This window comes from Sander lucioperca, chromosome 14, assembly GCF_008315115.2.
Source record: "Sander lucioperca isolate FBNREF2018 chromosome 14, SLUC_FBN_1.2, whole genome shotgun sequence".
NCBI lineage: Eukaryota > Metazoa > Chordata > Actinopteri > Perciformes > Percidae > Sander > Sander lucioperca.
This window is the reverse complement of record NC_050186.1, coordinates 21481437-21502841: the sequence shown is the minus strand read 5'-3', so window position 1 is coordinate 21502841 and position 21405 is coordinate 21481437. Positions and strand designations below refer to the sequence as shown.

General features: G+C 41.9%; 1 protein-coding gene across 2 annotated transcripts in view; it reads left to right on the top strand.

Moving 5' to 3' along the window:
* Positions 1-21405, top strand: part of atp1a3a (ATPase Na+/K+ transporting subunit alpha 3a) — a 36167-nt gene that overhangs the window by 11531 nt on the left and 3231 nt on the right. Inside the window, exons 2-20 of one of the 2 annotated variants that reach the window (XM_031295585.2) lie at positions 2093-2209; positions 2912-2971; positions 3354-3557; positions 5338-5451; positions 6163-6297; positions 7973-8090; positions 8747-8835; positions 9326-9505; positions 11448-11646; positions 12171-12415; positions 13067-13259; positions 14680-14855; positions 15598-15734; positions 16303-16453; positions 16630-16798; positions 17765-17919; positions 18659-18782; positions 19412-19557; positions 20280-20410. In XM_031295585.2, coding sequence (XP_031151445.1) covers positions 2093-2209; positions 2912-2971; positions 3354-3557; positions 5338-5451; positions 6163-6297; positions 7973-8090; positions 8747-8835; positions 9326-9505; positions 11448-11646; positions 12171-12415; positions 13067-13259; positions 14680-14855; positions 15598-15734; positions 16303-16453; positions 16630-16798; positions 17765-17919; positions 18659-18782; positions 19412-19557; positions 20280-20410 — 2843 coding nt within the window. Of the gene's footprint in view, positions 1-2092; positions 2210-2911; positions 2972-3353; positions 3558-5337; positions 5452-6162; positions 6298-7972; positions 8091-8746; positions 8836-9325; positions 9506-10847; positions 10867-11447; positions 11647-12170; positions 12416-13066; positions 13260-14679; positions 14856-15597; positions 15735-16302; positions 16454-16629; positions 16799-17764; positions 17920-18658; positions 18783-19411; positions 19558-20279; positions 20411-21405 lie in introns of those variants that run through there. The other variant, XM_031295586.2, reaches the window with a different exon arrangement.

Below are 21405 nucleotides of genomic sequence, written 5' to 3'. Positions count from 1 at the left end.
CTCATGAAGTGGCGTATGTATGACACGCCAATTCGTATGCCATTATTGACGCGTTATCATTATCGACGCCGTTTGGCCTCCATTGACTTACATTACCTTGCGATTGCGTGTGAATTTACGCCGTAGCGAGTAGTATGAAAGGGCGAAAATTGGCGTAGAGAGGTTGGTCGGGGTGGAGGATGGGTCAAACAACACAGGACTTTCACTCAGGTGACCGGGGATCGTGTCCCGCATGTGACGTTTCCTTCGTGTCACGTTTCCTAAACTCAACCGTCGCTTTCTTCTTTTACTAAAGCCAACCCCGTTGTTCTTTTCCTAAACCCAACCGGTTCTTCTTTTCCTAAACCCAACCCATCCGCTGTATACGGTGCTCAAAATGTGTGCAGATAACACGCCACTTGGCTTTAGAAAGTGGCGTGAATGTTTACGCGATAACATGCCACTTGTAGAAATTGGCGTGTATGTTTACGTCCGCTGTATACAACGTAGACATACACCCGGATAGCTCAAAATGCGTACAGATAACACGCCACTTGGTTTAAGAAAGTGGGCGTGTATGTTTACGCGAACTCATGATATCGCGTTGTTGTGTTAATCATAAAAATACCATCGAGTTCTTGAAACAACCGCTTTGTGGCATTGCATTAGCTTTGGTTGTATTGTGGAAGATTTTTTTTTTTTTTTTTTAAGATTTTACTGAAGTGGGCCTTTATCACAGCAGACATTTTGACTTTTCATAGTAGGAAAACACAGGTGTTACTTATAACATTTACAGTCACGTTCGTCCTATTCGAGTGTCTTAGTACCTTAGTACCACACCACTACTGTATGAGTACTTGAACACATATTTAGGAGAATGGGTTTGTTAGAGCAAAGTAGCTTCACCCTCATAATGCTGAAGACTTTTCAAAGGATAAGTCTAGGCTTGTCACCCAGCAAGTCTCTAGAATTGTATTTAATCTGATATTTCTAGAGACTTAAAGCTTTGCAGTATTACCTATTACTTATCATTTCAATAGCCCAAATGCACAGTTCTCTGCATGTTTTGGACTGAAGATGCTAAAAGCCTGTATTGATGATTTTTTAATTTGACTATTTTATGTCAACTATTACAAGTATTTAGTGTTTTTTCCCCAGAATATTACTCTTTCAGGTTAAACCACCCTTGCATTTAGACAACCTTGGAACACTAAAACTTTGAATAAGTGAAATTATATGCAAAGAAAACAAACCTGCAGACTTCCAACAGGCAGATGTATCTGTCTAACACACACTTTTATGCATAGATAGAAATGGCTTTCCCACACACACACACACACACACACACACTAATGTAGGACACAGGCGATTGTGAATATCCCATGATGCACGTTACAGTAACTGTACAGATTTATTCTCCTATCCTGGGCCCTTTTTCTTTGTCTACCTTCTGGCACTTTTTTTTCTACTTTATTTTTTGCTTCATCTCACTGTCTGACTGTCTCCTGGCTGCTTTTATGTTTCCTCCTCCTCTCAGGCACAGCAGCAGCCTCTGCAGTCTGGACCACAGTAGCTTAAATAGCGCTGGTAAAAAATTGCAGTTTAAGTGGAGCTCTTGAGACGTTCCTGTGCTCTAATGATGCCAGCTCTAATCAGGAAGTGTCGAGTTCCCATTCTCGCACTAGGGGATTACATCTAAATTTGGATTACAATCTAAATGTTTTGACTGGGTCTTAATGTGGAAGAAACACGGGAGTTGGCAACCAAGCACGTTCTTAAAATCGTTTGTGGTATTGATCTTTGGTAATCCTAAGTGTAAAAACAGTGTTTTAGGTGTTTATAATACACCAATGGTTATTCAATTTCATTTTATTTATGTTTTAGCGTCAAATTGGTACACTTTGTTATAAGTGTTATTGCAACTGCAAGTTGGACAATGAAGGTTTCCTTTGGCCGTCTTTGCTAAGACTTTGGATTGTGTTGGTGTAAAGTAGTGTGTACTAATCGTTGAACATGTCCTCTTGTGATGCAGTGAGAATAAGGATACGTGCATCAGCTGTTCACAAAGTAATATGACAGGACCAAACTCAAAGCTTGCTTTTGTGTGTCACAGTATGGACGGTCGGACAGCTACCGCGTGGCCACCACGCAGGAGAAGGATGAGAAGAAGGAGTCGCCCAAGAAGAAGGGAGGCAAGGATCTGGATGACCTCAAGAAGGAAGTTCCCATAGTAAGTGCACTGCTTTCTGCAGCACTTCCTGTGACCTCACTGCTTGCTGTAATTCGTCACATATTATTGTATAGCTCTACATATTTTTAGTACCAGATTGGTGGCACTCAAGCACCCGAAAGAATAAACAAAAGCCGTGAAGTCCCAGCTGAGTAGTGAGGAGTTTATCGATGGTGTATCCTGGCTTCACTCCAGCTGCGATCCAACTTTAATCTCATCTCCCTGTTAAAAAACGGAGATAACAGATTTGCGGTATTCTGTAGCAGCTGGTAAACAGCAGTGGTACAGTACAGTGGTGTTTAAGGTAATATGCCAGAGCAATTTAATCCTGTTGTGGAAGGATTTGATTCTGTTCAGGGCAGAAAGCCAAACCCTCAGGATATCTCCTGTTATAAAACTATATGAGCTGGGTCAAAGTATCATTTATCAATCTTTTTTTTTTTGTTAAACACAGAAAATACGTTTTCTCAACCAAGGACCCTCGGGACAGTATGTTGGGTTCCAACCTAAACAAGTCATTTGCATTGATTTCCTTCTTTGAATTAAGCCACACCACACCAACATCTTGCCTTAAAATTTGTATTCTTTGAAACATTTTACATTGCTCGATGGTATTAATATTTTCTATGCACACTTTGTGTAGAATATGTTTTGGATATTTTATGATAACTGAAATTTGCTCTGCATTTTGATTCTTTGTAGACTGAACACAAAATGTCTGTCGAGGAAGTTTGCCGGAAATACACCACTGATATCGTCCAGGTAAGTCGTTCACTTCCGATCAAAAATGCCACTTTTACACCATCAGTTCAACTTAATATATTGTTGTTTCTGTCCTGATTTAACACAGTGCTGATGATTCAGCAATTGTTCAATTTTACTTCCCAGACATCCCAGTCAGTACACCTCTTTAAAAAAAAAAAAAATCTATTTTGAGTTTATTTTACAAGTGCTGTATGTCCCATTCACAACACTTTCTTTCTGTCCCCCTCCTTTCTGCCTTCTTCCTCTGCCCTTCCTTTCCTGCTTCCTTTCTACACTCTCTATAACTCCAACCTCTCCACTGCTCTCTTCCCTCTGCACATCCATATCTCCTTTAATCCATCTCGCATCTTTTCCTGTACATCCCCTCTGCTGCTCTCAGGGTTTGACCAATGCCAAGGCAGCGGAGTACCTGACCAGGGATGGCCCTAACGCCCTGACTCCACCCCCCACCACCCCAGAGTGGGTCAAGTTCTGTCGCCAGCTGTTCGGTGGCTTCTCCATCCTGCTGTGGATCGGTGCTATCCTCTGCTTCCTGGCCTACGCCATCCAGGCTGCCACAGAGGACGAGCCCGCTGGGGATAACGTAAGTGGGCAGTTGTAGAGATGGATGGATAATGGATAATAGTAGAATGAATTCTTAGTCCACCACTGTTTGTGCACGGTACCTGTGAGACACCAGATATCAAAAAAACACCAGAGGGGGTAAGCATGTATAGAGATGTGTGTGTGTGTGTGTGTGTGTGTGTGTGTGTGTGTGTGTGTGTGTGCGCGCGCTCCCTGTCCTCCAGCACATCACTCAAAAAGCGATCTGTTGAGTCACTCCTCCTCAGGGATGTGGCTGTGTCATTGATAAAGGTTGTGTCAGCCGTTTGTCTGAATCATGCCAACCGATCCGTCTTTATTGTGACAGTCCCCATCCTGTTAGTACCCATTTGGGGCCCCGCCACAGGGAGCGTGTGGCTCCTGATGTTGGTAATGGCAGGGTAAGGATGTTCATGGTTCAGCACTGTTTCATGTCAGGTCAGAGCACAGAGCAGAGCCGGGGACCGCGGCTAAGCGGCGTGACACACAGCATGAAAGGACAAAATACTTGGTTTGGACAACAGGGGAGGACTCTGGGTAAAACAACAACAACAGTGACGACTCAGCATGAGTTACCAAGACTGTATCACACCCTCCGAATATAAATTCACACTCTGATAGTAGGGCTGCACAGTTAATCGCAATTTTATCGAAATCGCAATATGGACTAGTGCAATATCCAAACTGCAGGGGGGCGCAATATTTGTTAAAGGCAAAATATGTGTCAGACTACAAATCGTATCGTACAGACTAAAGAAAATGTCTTTGTTTTGTATAGATCCTCGGTAAAATCACACTACTATCATTTTATTTATTTTTTTATTTTAATGTTTTTCTGTGAAAATGAGAATAACGATACAAAAATTATCATTCCCTCTAATATCGTGATCGCAATATCAGTCAAAATAATCGCAATTAGATATTTTCCTCATATCGTGCAGCCCTATCTGATAGCTGGTTACAGTTGCGTCAGATGGAGTGCTGTATGGAGGATTATTTAAAAGATAGGATTTAGACCTTCTAATGATGATCCATTAAAACATGAGGCGACAGCAAAGAGATGGACTAGTGGGTCGTAAGTGATGATTGAGAGGGATTACATTAGTATTAGTCCATACCTTGTTTTTAGGAAAATCCTACATAATATACCTTTTTAAAGACCATTTGTGTTATTAACAGAAGACTCAGCTTCCTGAAATATCTCCTTTACCTCTCACACTCCAGTGTTTGATGTCCGGAAAAATCATCAGTGAGACATACGGATGATTTTTCAACTTAGTCTCTCCGTCTGTGTCCCTTTCCTGGTCTTCCTTTACACTTATGTGATACATATTTAGATAAAGGTGAAGTCATTTAATTTCCGCATTAAATATGAAACCTAGGGCTGGGCGATATGGAGAAAATCAAATATCACAATATTTTTGACCAAATACCTCAATATCGATATTGCGGCAATATTCTAGGGTTGACAATTGGTGCTTTAACAAAATATCTTCACACTTAGATTTTAGATAAATAATCATCAGTAATGTGGACATAATGTCTAAGTGGGGAAAAGGCAAATAATAGAACAGCTAGAACAGTCTGGTAAGTTCAGAAAAGTACATCACTTTACTGTAATGCAGGCTTTAAAACCAGTAAAAGACAACGCTAATATCGTATCACGATATGACGATATCCAAAATCTAAGACGATATCTAGCCTCATATCACGATATCGATATAATATTGATATATTGCCCAGCCCTAATGAAACCTTTTCTTTCTTCCTTCTCTTCGTAGTTGTATCTGGGCATCGTGCTGTCAGCTGTCGTCATCATCACTGGCTGCTTCTCCTACTTCCAGGAAGCTAAGAGCTCCAAGATCATGGAGTCCTTTAAGAACATGGTCCCTCAGGTACTGGACACTCAATAGTTCAACCAGGATATTGTGATGGGGTTTTTTGTGATAATTGTTGCCAAGGGGGGCTTTTTTTTTTTTTTTTTTTTTTTTACAAAAAATTGCAAGTTGAAAAAGTGCAAGTTTAAGCTTTCAGATGGATTTTACAAGAGGGTGGAAGCACTAAGGAGATCCAAAAGAACTTGAGAACGTCTTTGTAGATGGTGCTGAAATAACACATTTTCCAATTCCTTAGCGTCCTTTTGTGATAATGCTGAGCAAAACAAAAAAGGTTTTATGGTCATAGATAAGTAAAACATTGTGTTTAGATTCTAATAGTCATTAAATTACAAATTCAAATGTGAAGAAATCAGTTTATTTCAATATGATGTAAACACCATATTAAGAAGATGGCAACAAAACATTTATTCTAAATGAAAAATGCAGTATTGCTTGTTAAACAAATGAAAACAAACACGCATGCAAAAAGTGTTCATTGGCAACAACTGTAAGTACTCTGAAGTATGAAGTTGACCAAAATTATATTTTTATGAAGCTGCAAGCCAGAGTAGCAAGCTTTCATATTTCTTTTCCCCCAAGCTGTGTGTTGCGTTAGTTTTTGTGCTGTTTCACCTTTTCTCTAACCTTTCTCTAAATAGTTTCTTTACAGATTGTTATTTTTGGCATTACATATTTCCTCTCTCTCTTTCTCTCTTTGTCTGTTTGCAGCAAGCCCTGGTGATCCGTGAAGGAGAGAAGATGCAGATCAATGCTGAGCAGGTGGTTGCGGGAGACCTGGTGGAGGTGAAAGGAGGAGACCGGATCCCCGCTGACCTCCGCATCATCTCCTCCCACGGCTGCAAGGTGGGTTACAGACACACACACACACTTGTAAACAACTTGTAAAGCTGCTCTTGAGTAAGGTGTCTCTAGAGTATGATTGTGAGAATGAGCAGTGCGTCTCTGTCCACCCTTTTTACAATCCACCTGATGTGTTGGGTGATCAATTGTTAACTAAAACAAGCACAGCATCCTCCCAATGTGCAACCCGTTCTCACTCCCAACTCGTAAAATACGGACGGTTGGGCGGTGGCTCTCAGCGTCAGACACAACGCAAAAAGCACCCTTCAGCGTATGTATGGAATGAGCTGTAAGATGACGCAGTATTAAGAGCGAGTAGTATGAAAGACCGAAAATCCGCGTTAGGAGTTTGGTTGGGCTGGTGGATGGGTATAACGACACATGACTTTTACCCAGGAGACTGGGGTTCGTGTTCCGTTCTTGTACCGCGTGGCACAGAAACATACATTTTATAATTCCACCCATGATCTTTTCCTAAACTTAACTGTCCCGTTCTTGTGCCACATGACAGTCAGTACGTCCCGACCCAGAGCATCAAAAGTGACGTCAAGAGTCCCGACGCTAAAGGAGATTTTTAGCGTAAATAACAAACGCCAAAAGAACGCACTTTTAGCGTGAATAGAAAACGTCAAACGACGCCAAGAGTCCCGACGCTAAAGGAGACTTTAAGCCTGAATGAGAAACATGACCAATCGTCCATATGTAACGCGATTGGAGAGTGAGAATGTGTTGCAATGTGATATTAAGGCACCATTCTAAATTCATGCTAAAACAGCTGTGTAAACTGTTTATCTGATTGCTTTTCTTGGTTTCCCCAAATGGTGCTGGTACAAGCTGAGGACAAACACAGATATCTTTTATATCTTAATGCTGAATTAGTACAGCTTTTTACTGTTCCTGCAGGTCCTTATATGAACCTCAAATCAGTTTCAGAATGTTTGATGGAAAGTTACATTTTTAGGAAATGTAATGTCTGTATTAAAACACAAAGACACCCGTTGCACAGCAACAACATCAACAGATGCATAGCAAGCATGAACAAAGACAATCAAAACATAGAAAACGCACACAATCCTGGTCTATCTGGCTTTGTACCTTATCTTATCATGAATGCACTCAACCAGTTATCTACTCCCTAGTCTATATCCACGACGTTCCACTTCCGGGCTTGCTCTCATTCTGCCGCAACTCTTTTTGGATGTCCGTTTTCGGATGTCCCGTTACCTTCCTGCTTTATTTGTGTTATAATTTTAAACTTTTATTTTATTTATTTCTGAGGACTACGGTTAACTGCTCCTCAGATCTCTGCAGGGTAAATCCAGACAGCTAGCTAGAATATCTGTCCAATCTGAGTTTTCTGTTGCACGACTAAAACAACCTTTGAGCGTAAACGTGTTCTACCAAAACCAGTTCCTTCCCGAGGCTATTTTGCAGAGGCACCGTGGCCCCGCTCGGCACCGCCCGAGACGATTGTGATTGGTTTAAAGAAATGCCAATAAACCAGAGCACGTTTTTCTCCCATCCCGGATTGCTATATGGACTAGCCCGACCCTCCTCCGCAGCGCTGTGAGCGAAGGTCTGGCAATGCGAGACTACCCACTCCCCTATCATCCTCTTAGTTTCTCTCCCTCACACACACACACACACATACCAAATGCTTCCTTTCTGCTCTGTCCAGGTGGACAACTCATCCCTGACTGGTGAATCAGAGCCCCAGACCAGGTCACCTGACGGTACCCATGACAACCCCCTGGAAACCCGCAACATTGCCTTCTTCTCCACCAACTGTGTCGAGGGTAGGTGCCCATCACCTTTATCCAAACCCAAAATCATCATTATTACCATCATATTCATCACATATACTATACAAATCTTACACTGTTAGGGTTAGCCACTCGCCGTCTTGTAACCATTTCTGTGTGTGTGTGTGTGTGTGTGTGTGTGTGTGTGTGTGTGTGTGTGTGTGTGTGTGTGTGTGTGTGCGCGCGCGCGCGTGCGTGCGTGCGTGTCATATGGTTGCATGCGTATGTTTGTATTGTTCCGGATCAGTGCTCATATAGTGCTGCAAACAAAGATGCTACGCGTCCACTTTTACTGTAGGCTACGGTCAAAGTGTTTGGTGTGACAAAGTCATCAGGGGAGCCCACTGACTGGAAATGTGACCACATTGTACCTGTTCCATCCCATCATATTACTGGGAGGCCCGGCAACTCACACTAAGCTCTTCACAGTGGTAGAATAGGAAACAATAATCTGCGATGCCCTCCTGTGGACACATTGTCACATTGCATTTAGTCCTGCACTGTCCAAGCATCATCACTCTTATCACAACTGTCCATGTATTCATATACAGTCTACACATGGTCTGCGTTTTTTGTTTTCCTCTTTCTTTATCTTTTCTGGAACTGATAAAGAAGCTAATAATTAAAAGCATTCTCCTTTCTTTCTTCAGGAACGGCACGCGGCATTGTTGTGTGTACTGGTGATCGTACAGTGATGGGCCGCATCGCCACTCTCACCTCGGGCCTGGAGACTGGCAAGGTACCATATTCATTGTTGTTGATTATCTGACAGTGGGCTGCTGTGTCATTTACACGCCACCTAATAGAGGTTGCTTACTAAAAACAGGCTCTTTTAGTTGCAGCTTTTGTGTAATTGAACAGTTGCTCATTCATATACAGTATTCATTCACGTATCTAATGAAAGACAACAGCTAAGAAGGATAAGAAGTTTTACTGCAGTTAGTGAGTCTCGCTCACTAAATGCATCCTAGTGAAAACAGTCAATCATCGGGCGCCTGGGTAGCTCACCTGGTGGAGCGCGCGCCCATATAAAGAGGCTTAGTCCTCAACGCAGCGGCCGCGGGTTCACCTCTGACCTGCGGCCCTTTGCTGCCTATCATTCCCCCTCTCTTTCCCCTTTCAAGTCTAAGCTGTCCTGTTGGAAATAAAGGCCTTAAAATGCCCAAAAAATAATAGCATTAATTAATCTTCTTTAATCCATCCAAACACCTTCTTTTTCTACTCCTCAGACACCCATTGCCAAGGAGATCGAGCACTTCATCCAAATCATCACAGGTGTGGCCGTCTTCCTCGGCGTGTCCTTCTTCATCCTGTCAATCGTCCTGGGTTACTCCTGGCTGGAGGCCGTCATCTTCCTCATTGGTATCATTGTAGCTAATGTGCCCGAGGGACTGCTGGCCACGGTCACTGTGAGTAGTGTGTGTGTGTGTGTGTGTGTGTGTGTGTGTGTGTGTGGGTGTGTGTGGGTGTGTTGAGGGAAAGGTAGATTTTTGGCTGGTCTGCAGGGACCAGCCCTAGGACCTCGAAATTCTATACCTCTGTCGCTGAGTCACGGAGTCGCTCTCACTGATAGATGAAGTTCCACCATTGCTCGTAATAAGTGTGACTACGTCAGTTTTGGTGTTTCCCCATTAGTCATTGCCCTTTCAAACTGTATGTGTGCTGTCCTCCTCCATCTGCTGAGGTCCTATGACATCATCGACCTACATAATTATTAACACACAGAGTATGGGAGAGGCTGCAGCGTGATGATGAATGCCAAAGCTTTAGACCCATGTCTCATTAATTACCGGGATTTGGTACCCATACCTAAATATATTGGTTTTCCTTATTCATTGCATTTCAGTCTTTTTCAATGTGTTCATCTAGTAGTTTCATATCGCGTAAGTGGTCAGCACCCTTACAGATAAACATTTAATATCTATATTCACGTTATATACACCACCGCTGACTATCCCTGTAACAATTTGGCCACAACTAAGTATATTGACTATACACGGTCCAGCCATATAACAGGTTTTGACCTAGTCTTGTTTAATCGGTTTAATTAAAGTTTGTTTTGTATTTTTTCATTTGTAAAAGGGACAGGAATGTTAGTATTGCTAGTATGTGTGCGTGTGTTTGCAGGGTTGTTCACCAGTTGCATAATTCCTTAATTTCGAGCTGTTTGTCTGTGTCTAATTCTCTTCACAGTTGTTGTGTGTTTGGTTTCCTCCTCAGTTCCCAGTGTTTTGCGCAGACTTGGGTCAAACAGTATTTCCATATACTTTATATTTCATATATTAGAAAAAAATTAAAGAAGCTACACAAAATCAGGGAAAACGGTTAACAGCTTTTAAAATGTTACACTCTAATGTGGATTGTGGGATTTGGATGATTATTTTGCACTCCTAGATTGCCAGATTCCCAAGAAGTTTGTAGTTTGACCCATGTCTAACTGTGTGTACAGTGTTCAGGCTGATGTTGTCTTGTCATGTCTGCTGCTCTCCGTATCTCTGTGCTTGTGTTTTTTGCTGTTCGTCTCTGTGCATCTCTGTGTGTATCTTTGTGTTTAACGTTCTCCCTGTGTCACTACCTGTATCTGTAGTGAAGGTGCTATATTGTCTTTGTATATCTCTTTTTCCATCTTTCTCTTCTCTATTCCTCCCAAAGCAGCCCCATATGTGTTTGTGTGTTTGTGTTCTCTCTCTCCATCTTCCTCTGTGTATGTGTCTCTCTCTCTTTTCCAGGACAGTCGTGGTGCTGTCTGCAAAGACAACGGCTAGCTAATGTAATGATATTAGGCTAATGACTAGTCAGCTTCATGAACTGAGTTCGGCCTCCTCTGCTTGGCCTTGGCTAGTTCTGTTTGGCCCATGGGTCCTAAGTATGGGCCATACTTAGCATGATGACATAATGCACTGCTGCTCTGCTTCATCACTTCACTTGTTCATGCCTCATTTCTTTCTTTGCATTGCTGTTTGGGCTGCATTTTTATTTTTGTAAGGAGGTTTTGATTGTAGTGCATTTTGCTTTAGAGAACATTTTCATGAGCAGGATGAACGTCTCCAGGTGTCAGGGCGGGTTGGTTCTCGGGTGTGGTTGGTTGTTTCAGGTACAGTATGGCACTGAAGTGGCTGCTCATTGGCATTAGTTCAGTAACTGGAGATGCTCATCTGCGCTGTTTACCCCTTAGATACTAATTATTGTTTCTTTTTCTCCTTTGGTTTGTTTTCTACTCTCCTTTTTCTTTTCTTATCGTCAACCATTCCTTTCCTCCTTTCTTTCCGTCTCTCCTTGCTGTTATGTCCTCTCTCTGCCATTCCTCTGTCTCCTTCTTTGCTTTGGTCTCTCTCATCTCTCCTCCCTCAGGTGTGTCTGACGCTGACTGCTAAGCGAATGGCTCGTAAGAACTGCCTGGTAAAGAACTTGGAGGCTGTGGAAACTCTTGGCTCCACCTCCACCATCTGCTCTGACAAGACGGGCACCCTGACCCAGAACAGGATGACTGTGGCCCACATGTGGTTCGACAACCAGATCCACGAGGCCGACACCACCGAAGATCAGTCTGGTGAGATATTCTCTCTCTCTCTCTCTCTCTCTCTCTCTCTCTCTCTGCTTTCATGCAGCATGCTTTAAATCTTCCTGCAAAATATAAAGAGTATTATGACCTTATGTCCTTCTCTAATGCAGCATTAATTACTCCAGCATCCAAAATAAACATCAGCCAAGCACCAAAGGCTTATAAAATGTATTTTTGGGGGAAACCTCAAACGCTGATCTGTTTTATTTTTATCAAGTCATTGGTCTAAGCATGTTGTGGAGCTCGTCCTTGCTGCACATTTAACTCTATCTTACCACCAATTAAATCACAGCATGTTCAGTTACATGGCCTGTTGATTTTAAACCATGACACTGAACAGCTGAAGAAATGTTTTCAGAATAGGATATTGGTTTACTCCCTGCACTGGAACAGTTCACAGCAGGGTGCCTGACTGTAGTTGAGGTGGGACAAGGTGGGTGGATGCTTAGGTGAATGGGATAGGCTGAGGCACCTGTCAATAAATGTTCCTTTTTTTTCTGATCATTCTCTAGGCTCCTCCTTCGACAAAAGCTCCGCAACATGGGTGTACTTGGCCCGCATCGCTGCTCTGTGCAACCGTGCTGTGTTCAAAGCTGGCCAGGATGCTTTGCCCATCCTTAAGCGTGACGTGGCCGGCGACGCCTCTGAGTCAGCCCTGCTGAAGTGTATTGAGCTGTCCTGTGGCTCCGTCAAAGCTATGAGGGAGAAGAACAAGAAGGTGGCTGAGATCCCCTTCAACTCCACCAACAAGTACCAGGTTCGTCCCCTTGTCTTACTCGTGCAGCTAACAAATAATGCAGATGCTCTACGAAGATTTGTAGTAAATGGGCTAAAAACACTAGTTGCAGTACAAAACAGTATGATGTCCGAAACCTTAGTATGAAACAAATAGTACATGAATTGCATACTTTTTTCCGGTGAAATATTACAGTATGCAAACACTGGACACTACACCGTCATAAATATCCCACAATGCAAGGCAGTAGTGACGACAAAGTTTATAACAGACAAATGGACAACAACCAAGACAGCTCTGTAACCTCAAGCTTTAATTTACTTTTCTACATATTCAAAATCTGCGGTTTTGTCACCTGTGACCGTGTGACTAGTTTTTCGAGTCCTTTTCCAGTAATTTAAGCATTATCTGGCGACGCTGTTAGAGTTGAGGTTGGCACGTATTACCATGGTTACGCGTCTCCAACCGGCAAGGAGGCTCTCAGGAAGTGACGTGGTGATTTTATTTCGGTACGTCCGAAAAGATATCTACTGCTGTTTATTCACACAAAAGCATGTTGGACGATAGTACGCATATTGAGTATGTAGTGCAGAGTAAGCGGTTTCGGAAGCAGCCTACTGTACTCACTTCTTAAATGGTTCTGATGCTAACACTGAAATCTGTTCCCATCAGCTCTCAGTTCATGAAAATGATGATGAAAACGACAACCGCTACCTGTTGGTGATGAAGGGAGCCCCAGAGAGGATCCTGGACCGCAGCTCCACCATCATGGTGCAGGGCAAAGAGCAGCCCATGGACGATGAGATGAAAGAGGCTTTCCAGAACGCCTATCTGGAACTGGGAGGACTGGGAGAGAGAGTACTGGGTAAGGATGATAGAGCATAGGAAAACAGTGGTAGGGCTATACCGAATACCATTTTTTAAAGCTCTGGTAGTTATTAGGGGTATGAATCTTCACTGGCCTCACAATTCAATTCAGTTAAGATTATCCTGTCAACGATTCGATATCCCGATGCATCACAATGCGCCACCTCCCAAAATTTATTGTATATTGCTACACATGGTTTTCATCAACAAATGTTAGCAGTCAGATATATATGAACTCCCATTTTTATTGCATCCGCTCTTAAAAAGACACTTCCTGAATGTAGCGGAGTCTGAAAACAGAAGACAACAGACAAATGGCAAAAACAAAAAAAAAAACAGCGAACTGAAAATCAACAAGCAACATCAGTAGGCAATAATTGATTATTGCCTGTCACTGCATCGATGCAGAATCATCCACGTCCGCATCGCGATGCAATGATTAATTTCAACACCCCTAGTACTTATCTTCAGAGTATATTCGAAGCTTCGGCGGCAGCAGCGGAGGGGGGGGGGGTGTCAAAATTTTCCACCGCACGTGAAGGCAGCGGAGAAAAAGAAAAGAGAAAGCGAGAGTTAAAGCGACTTTGCTTTGTTGTTGCAACAGACGGTCACCTATTGTTACACAAGCTCCCCCGCAGTTCAGTACTTGTGTTTCGTTTTTTTTTTTACCTCCATAGTGTTTAAAACTTTGTTGCAGCAATAGAGGCAGTGATGTTTCCTGTTTAAAGTAATGTTAACTGGACTCACACGCCGCGATACGGACTGACGAGTCTGATCTCAGGTTACATGATTGTCCAGCGCAGGTTGATGTTGGGTTGCTTTTCTCCAAAAGTTGAATCGGACTTAACTTTTTGCTGCAGGCATAAAAAATCTGGCGTTTTTGTCAGACTGTCAAGTGACAAACAACGCTATGTGTGTGAATGAACGCTCAGCCAGCCAGCGCCCCACTAGAGCGTTAGCGTTATGAACGGTTGTACTATCTTTACCTTTATCAAATCGCCTGAAAACGATACCAGGCTGCTACAGTATAACCATACAGACCTCTACAAACATCCAACTGCTTGTAACTCAACATTTATCCGTTCTTGGCTGAGATGGAAGACATAGCGCTGCATTAATTAGTGGCTTAATACCAACAAAACACCACAGTAAATTCAGCCTACACACAGGTTTTTTCCAAAAAACGAATATTCGATTCCCAAAATTGAAAATCGAATACCTACCCATCGAACGAATATTCAAATATTCAGATCCAGCCCTAAACAGTGGTAATTTAGCATAGGGTCATGATTTGGAATTAGAACTTAGCAATACAGTTTTGGTACATCCTCTATTCTATTGTATGGTGTTGTCCTGTTTGTACAATGCAAGAAATCCATAGAAGTTTCTGTATGTATGTTCATCCCTAATTCCTCCAGGTTTCTGCCACAAGTTACTGCCAGAGGACAAGTATCCCAAAGGTTTTGCCTTTGACACAGATGACGTCAACTTCGAGACCGACAACCTCTGCTTCGTAGGCCTCATGTCCATGATTGACCCTCCCCGTGCTGCCGTGCCTGACGCTGTGGGCAAATGCCGCTCCGCTGGCATCAAGGTGGGCACCCTACAAGTCTGCCATTTAAAGGCCTGGAAAAGTAGAACATAGCACCCACCTGAATGTGAAGGCTGTGGATGTGGATGACTGTCACGCACATTTGTAACCCTCCTGTTGTCCTTGGGTCAAATTTGTTTACAAAAACGTTCTGGATCAGAACTATGACAAAGGAACGTTGAAAAAAGTGACAAATGTTGGAAAAAGCTACAAAAACACAGGAAAAAAAATCGACAAAAACATATATTTTTTAAACGCTGAAAAAAGTGACAAAAAAAACATCAAAAATATCACCAAAGGTGACAAAAAAAGTGACAAAAAAATTGGAAAAAAGTGAAAAAAAACATCGGAAAACAAAGAAAATTGTTAAAAAATTGACAAAAACATAATTAAAAAAACTAAAAAAGTTACAAAAACAATTGGAATAAAATCGACAAACACGTTGAGAAAAGTGTAGAAAAAGAACAATGAAATGTTGAGATTTCGACCCAGAAAAACACAAAGTTGCATGGTCGACAGGAAGACAACACAAGGGTTAAAGTAATGTTTTGTTAACAGTGTGAATTGTATTTTATTTCTCTTTGTCTCCTACTTCTGTCATTCGTCTGTTACATCCTCTTTCCGCCCCCTTTCATATTCCTTCTATGCTACCTGTTGGCCCTTTCTCCTCTTACTTGATCCTACATGTTGTCTCTTTCTCCTTCCGTTTTATCACCTACCTCTTCATCTACCACCTGTATTTCAGGTTATTATGGTGACGGGTGACCACCCAATCACAGCCAAGGCCATTGCTAAGGGTGTGGGCATCATCTCCGAGGGCAACGAGACAGTGGAAGACATTGCTGCACGCCTCAACATCCCTGTCAGCCAGGTCAACCCAAGGTAAGAAAAAGAAAATGTAAGTTTACATGTAGCCTCACCTGCATTGCCAAAGCACTACAGGATGGAAGTGGGACTTTTACGCAAATTTTTATTAGGGCTGCACCTGATATTATGAAAATATCTAATTGCGATTATTTTGACTGATATTGCGATTGCGATATGATTCACGATATTGGAGGGAATGATCATTTTTGTATCATTATTCTCATTTTCATTGAAAAATATATATATTAAAAAAAAATGATTGAAGTGTGATTTTTTTTTTTTTTTTTTTCGAGGATCTGTGCTAAACAAAGATTTTTTCTTTACTCTGTTAGATACGATTTGTAGGCCAGGACATCTCTGCAGCACCACAGTACTTTATTTTAGAATGGTCTGACACATATTTTGCCTTATATTGCGCCCCCCTGCGATTTGGATATTGCACTAGTTCATATTGCGATTTTGATACAATTTCGATTAATTGTGCAGCCCTAATTTTTAATACGGTAGTTGCTCAATGTAGCCTTTGACTTTACAGCACCTTTATACGACAGAAGCTTTTATGATTTGGTGTTGTGTTGTGTAGGGATGCCAAGGCCTGTGTAATCCACGGTACAGATCTGAAAGACCTCGGTCAAGAGCAGATGGACGATATTTTGAGGAACCACACAGAGATCGTCTTTGCCAGGACCTCCCCACAGCAGAAACTTATCATTGTAGAAGGCTGCCAGAGACAGGTACATTTATTATACATACAGACACATTCACATACATGTGCACAAAGGTAAAAGTAAATATGCACCTGCAAACAAGTGCATGTGATGATGAAAAAAGAAGTGCATGTTTTTTTTTAGCATTGTGCAACCTGAATCTGAATGAAAACCCTAAACTGTGTGTCCCCCTTTTCTCTCAGGGTGCCATCGTGGCTGTGACAGGGGATGGTGTGAACGACTCTCCTGCCCTGAAGAAGGCTGACATCGGCGTCGCCATGGGAATCTCTGGCTCAGACGTGTCCAAACAGGCTGCCGACATGATCCTGCTGGACGACAACTTTGCCTCCATTGTCACTGGAGTAGAAGAAGGTGAGGGATAAACGCGAGAAGGGAGAAAAAAAAGGGCTGTGAAGAGGAAAATATTGAAAGAATGGAGGGATAAAGGGAGGAAGAATTTCAATTAAATTGTATTTATAGTATTAAATCATAACAGGATTTAACCTATGATTTCCTGATGACACGTTACACATGATGCATGTACTTGCACATACTTGCTACTATACTACTCATTATATTTCAGACAGTACATAAGCAGTTAATGTTTGAGAGGAGAAATGCATTTTAAAATAGTGTGGGCAATAAAGATTTTGTGTATGTCTTTTTGTTAATTGTCTTTTAGTGTTATTTTTTTACTAAAATAATAGAAGGTACGGTAAAGAATTGTGACAATAAATAAGATGGAATAGCAAGAAAGACATCTGTGTATGTTAATGAGTTATTAACAATAATGTATTTAAAGAGCTAGCGGTGTTGACTTAGGTGTGGGATCTGCTTTACATAAAGTAGTATTTCCATCATCTTTCTTATTTAAGGGTTTCACCTGTTCAGCAGTCTATATTTATGTAATGTATACACAGGGTTTCCGCGGGGTCTTAAAAGGTGTAAAAAAAAAAGTCTAAAATTTCAAAATCAAAATTTTAGGCCTTAAAAAGTCTTAAATTTGCAAAAGTATTGTGTTCTAGGTCTTAAATAATTTTAAACAGGTCTTAAAAATGTCCTACGTTCATGTAATGTTTTTCTTCATCCCGTGGTGTTGTAGTTCATTCTTTCGCTAGTCCAAATATAATTTGCTGTATATGTACAAATCAATATTACTCTGTTGCTTTTATTCAATTTTTATTTGATTTATTTTGCAAGTACTTTTGTGACTGCATTTCGTCGTACTTTTATGTCACGATAAAGGTCTTAAATTTCATTCATAAAGCTCTTAAAAAGTCTTTAATTGGACTTGTTGAAACCTGCAGAAACCCTGATACACCACGTTTATCCTCACAGGCCGTCTGATCTTTGACAACCTGAAGAAATCCATTGCATACACTCTGACCAGCAACATCCCAGAGATCACCCCCTTCCTGTTCTTCATCCTGGTCAACATCCCGCTGCCTCTGGGCACCATCACCATCCTCTGCATCGACCTGGGAACTGACATGGTAAGGGACTCAAACATAGAAACATAACTGGCCAGCGACACACTGAGACACCAGGCACACCCACATACTGTAGCTTACAGCTCTAATGTGTTTGTGTCCAGTCAGGCAATACAAATGCACAACCCACATTTTCCAGTCGCAGGTGGCCCCACACACTCTTGCTCTTGTACATGCTTGACCTTTAAACACTCATGCGTGCACAGTGAACCAGTGAAGCTCAGCTGTACACAAACATGTGAACTGTATACATATCAGACAGGTAATCAGTTGGCAAAATATGTGCAGTAATGCCTGGTAATTATCATCTGGGAAAGACACAGGTCAATTTTGCTGCATAATTAACAACATGAATTGGAAGAATGAAATCCGGGAGTATTTACTAGAATCTGAAAGAGCACGATAGTAGTGATACTGTGGTATTAACCACAATTTGGGGAATTCACTTCCAAGTTAGAATTAAGTTAAGACCATTGAGCATCACAATGAATTAACCTGAAGTTGAGTTCATGCCTAGGTTATGCCTAAAAGGTATGTACACAAAAGTACGTACACAAAAAGGACACTAGGTGGCAGTGTGGGACCAGTCCAGTTTGTCATGCCTGGAAAGTGTATTGCTGTATGGTAAAATAAACCAAAGCAAACATACCCAGAAAATAAATGCTTTCACTGTGGACATGGCCAACTGCACATACATTGAATCACAAATTAATCAACAATGTCTTGCTGTCTCCTCCGTCAGGTACCCGCCATCTCTCTCGCCTATGAAGCAGCAGAGAGTGACATCATGAAGCGCCAGCCCAGGAACCCACTGAGGGACAAACTGGTCAACGAGAGACTCATCAGTATCGCCTATGGACAGATTGGTAGGTGCCTTGTTTGTGTTAGTGAACATACAGTACTGACTGGGATCTGTGTTAAAGTTGCTGTGTGTAGTATTTTGAGTCTGTTTATTTTGTAGTCATTTTTAGATACTATATCTTTATAGATATTATTATCAATTATTATCAGCATGTGAGACCAGAAATCTGACAGCCTTTACTGGCCCCAAATCTGTGCCATGCACCGAATAGGTTTTGTTTATAACACACTGCCTTGCACTGGTCCTACAAAACTCTGACACAACAAAACTATAATCATAGGTTCTGTTAGCTCACAGCATGCTATCATGCCCAGTGTGTTCTTAGACAATGGTAACCCAAAGATATCTTGTTACATACAACTTGATTTCATTGTAGGCAAAAGTGCCATCGATAGTCTGTGTTGAAATTTTGATTTTCTAATCAGCATGTTTTAATGCAACATATCTAATATCGTTTAGTAAATGCCAACCAATTCCCGATGGTGGCCAGTCAATCACAACATCCCTACTCCCTTCTGTAGTTTTTCTACAGCATATCATCACGTCATAATATTCGAAGATCATTACGGGCGTGTAGGATTTTACTTTGTCAGATAAACCTAATCAATGAGTGCCTAAACTCTGTGTCTGCAGGTATGATCCAAGCTCTTGGCGGGTTCTTTGCCTATTTTGTCATCATGGCTGAAAATGGTTTCCTGCCGTCTTTGCTTGTCGGCATCCGGCTCCACTGGGACGATCGCTCCAACAACGACCTGGAGGACAGCTACGGGCAGCAATGGGTATGAATGAGCTGACACACAATCAGTGTTCCCCTGCTTGTATGGAAGAGCTCTGTTTGAGTGACCTGATAGAATAGCTCTGTTCACAATAGAGTAGTCTATAGTCACGACGTTCCACTTCCGGGATTGCTCCGTTGGCGACGGAAATTCCGCCGGATTTCACTCATTTAGGCCGGATGTCCATTACCTTGGGCTCTCTTTGTGTTGACATGAACTCGGGTGGATTTATGAGGACTATGGTTAACTGCTCCTCCAGATCTCTGTTCTCTGTCCAATCTGAGTTTTCTATTGCACGACTAAAACAACCTTTGAACGTACACACGTTTCACCAAAACAAGTTCCTTCCCTTGGCTATTTTGCAGCGGCACCGTTGCTCCGTACGACGCTTAGCGCCGCCCAAGACGATTGTGATTGGTTTGAAGAAATGTTAATAAATGAGAGCACATTTTTCTCCCATCCCGGAATGCTGTGTGGACTCGCCAGACCCTCCTTCGCAGCGGTGTGGAGGAAGGTCTGGCAATGCGAGACTAACAATAGAGGGTTGTCTCTATTTTTCACATTCCCCTCTTGTGTGTCGTGATATTATACCAGCTATCTCATACAAAGCTCCCAAATCAGTTAATTATTTTAATAATCTTTGAATGATAAAAAAAACTAAACATGGATATAAATGAAAAAGCAAGTCACACATTGTGTTTCCCTCGTCCTCTTTCTCTGTACAGACCTATGAGCAGCGTAAGATTGTGGAGTTTACTTGCCACACAGCCTTCTTCGTCAGTATTGTGGTGGTTCAGTGGGCAGATGTCATCATCTGCAAGACCAGACGTAACTCTGTGTTCCAGCAGGGCATGAAGTAAGTCAAACAATTCAATGTGTTATTTGTTAGACAGGTAAACAACCTACCATGTCGATAATGATGGCCAAAAGCTAGTCCACGACGTTACACTTCCGGGATTGCTCCGTTGCTGACGGAAATTCCGCCGGATTTCACTCGGCCAGATGTCCGCTACCTTCCGCTTTCTTTGTGTTGGAAATTAATCTCTGGTGGAGTTGTGAGGACTATGGTTAACTGCTCCTCAGATCTCTGCAGGGTAAATCCAGACAGCTAGCTAGACTGTCTGTCCAATCTGAGTTTTCTGTTGCACCACTAAAACAACCTTTGAACGTACACATGTTCGACCAAAACAAGTTCCTTCCCGAGGCTATTTTGCAGAGACGATTGTGATTGGTTTAAAGACATGCCAATAAACCAGAGCACGTTTTTCTCCCATCCCGGAATGCTGTGTGGACTAGCCAGACCCTCCTCCCAGCCAAAAGCTAATGTTTGTTGTTCATCCACAACATCAACCGTCAGCTCACCTCATTTTGGAAAATGTAAAAACATCCAGCAGTATTCTCATTGTGCCTCGTCTTTAACTTTAAATGTGAGACATGCTAACTTTAGCTTGTGCTTACAGTACGAGCTGTCTGACCTCCTAAATGTAGTAACACTATGTAGAAATTGTAAACTATATGCAGATACTGTAGGCTATCAGTGGTGGAAAGGAACTTATTTGCATTTACTTTTGAGTTACTTGTTCTATACTTTAGTATTTCCATTTTCTGCTACTTTATACTTGTATACATTTCAGAGGGAAATATTGCAGTTTTTACTCCATCAGTATTAACGAGCTAATAATGTAAAATACAGTAAAAAGAAATATCACTCTAGCCTTTAATTTATGGCTCCAATTTATGGCCTATGTTTGTGTATTCCCCTCCATCTTCTTTCCATCTTTTCTCTTTGCCGCTCTGTTCTGCAGGCAACAATTGTTAGTCCAGGCACACAAACCCAGATATTGGCGCTGC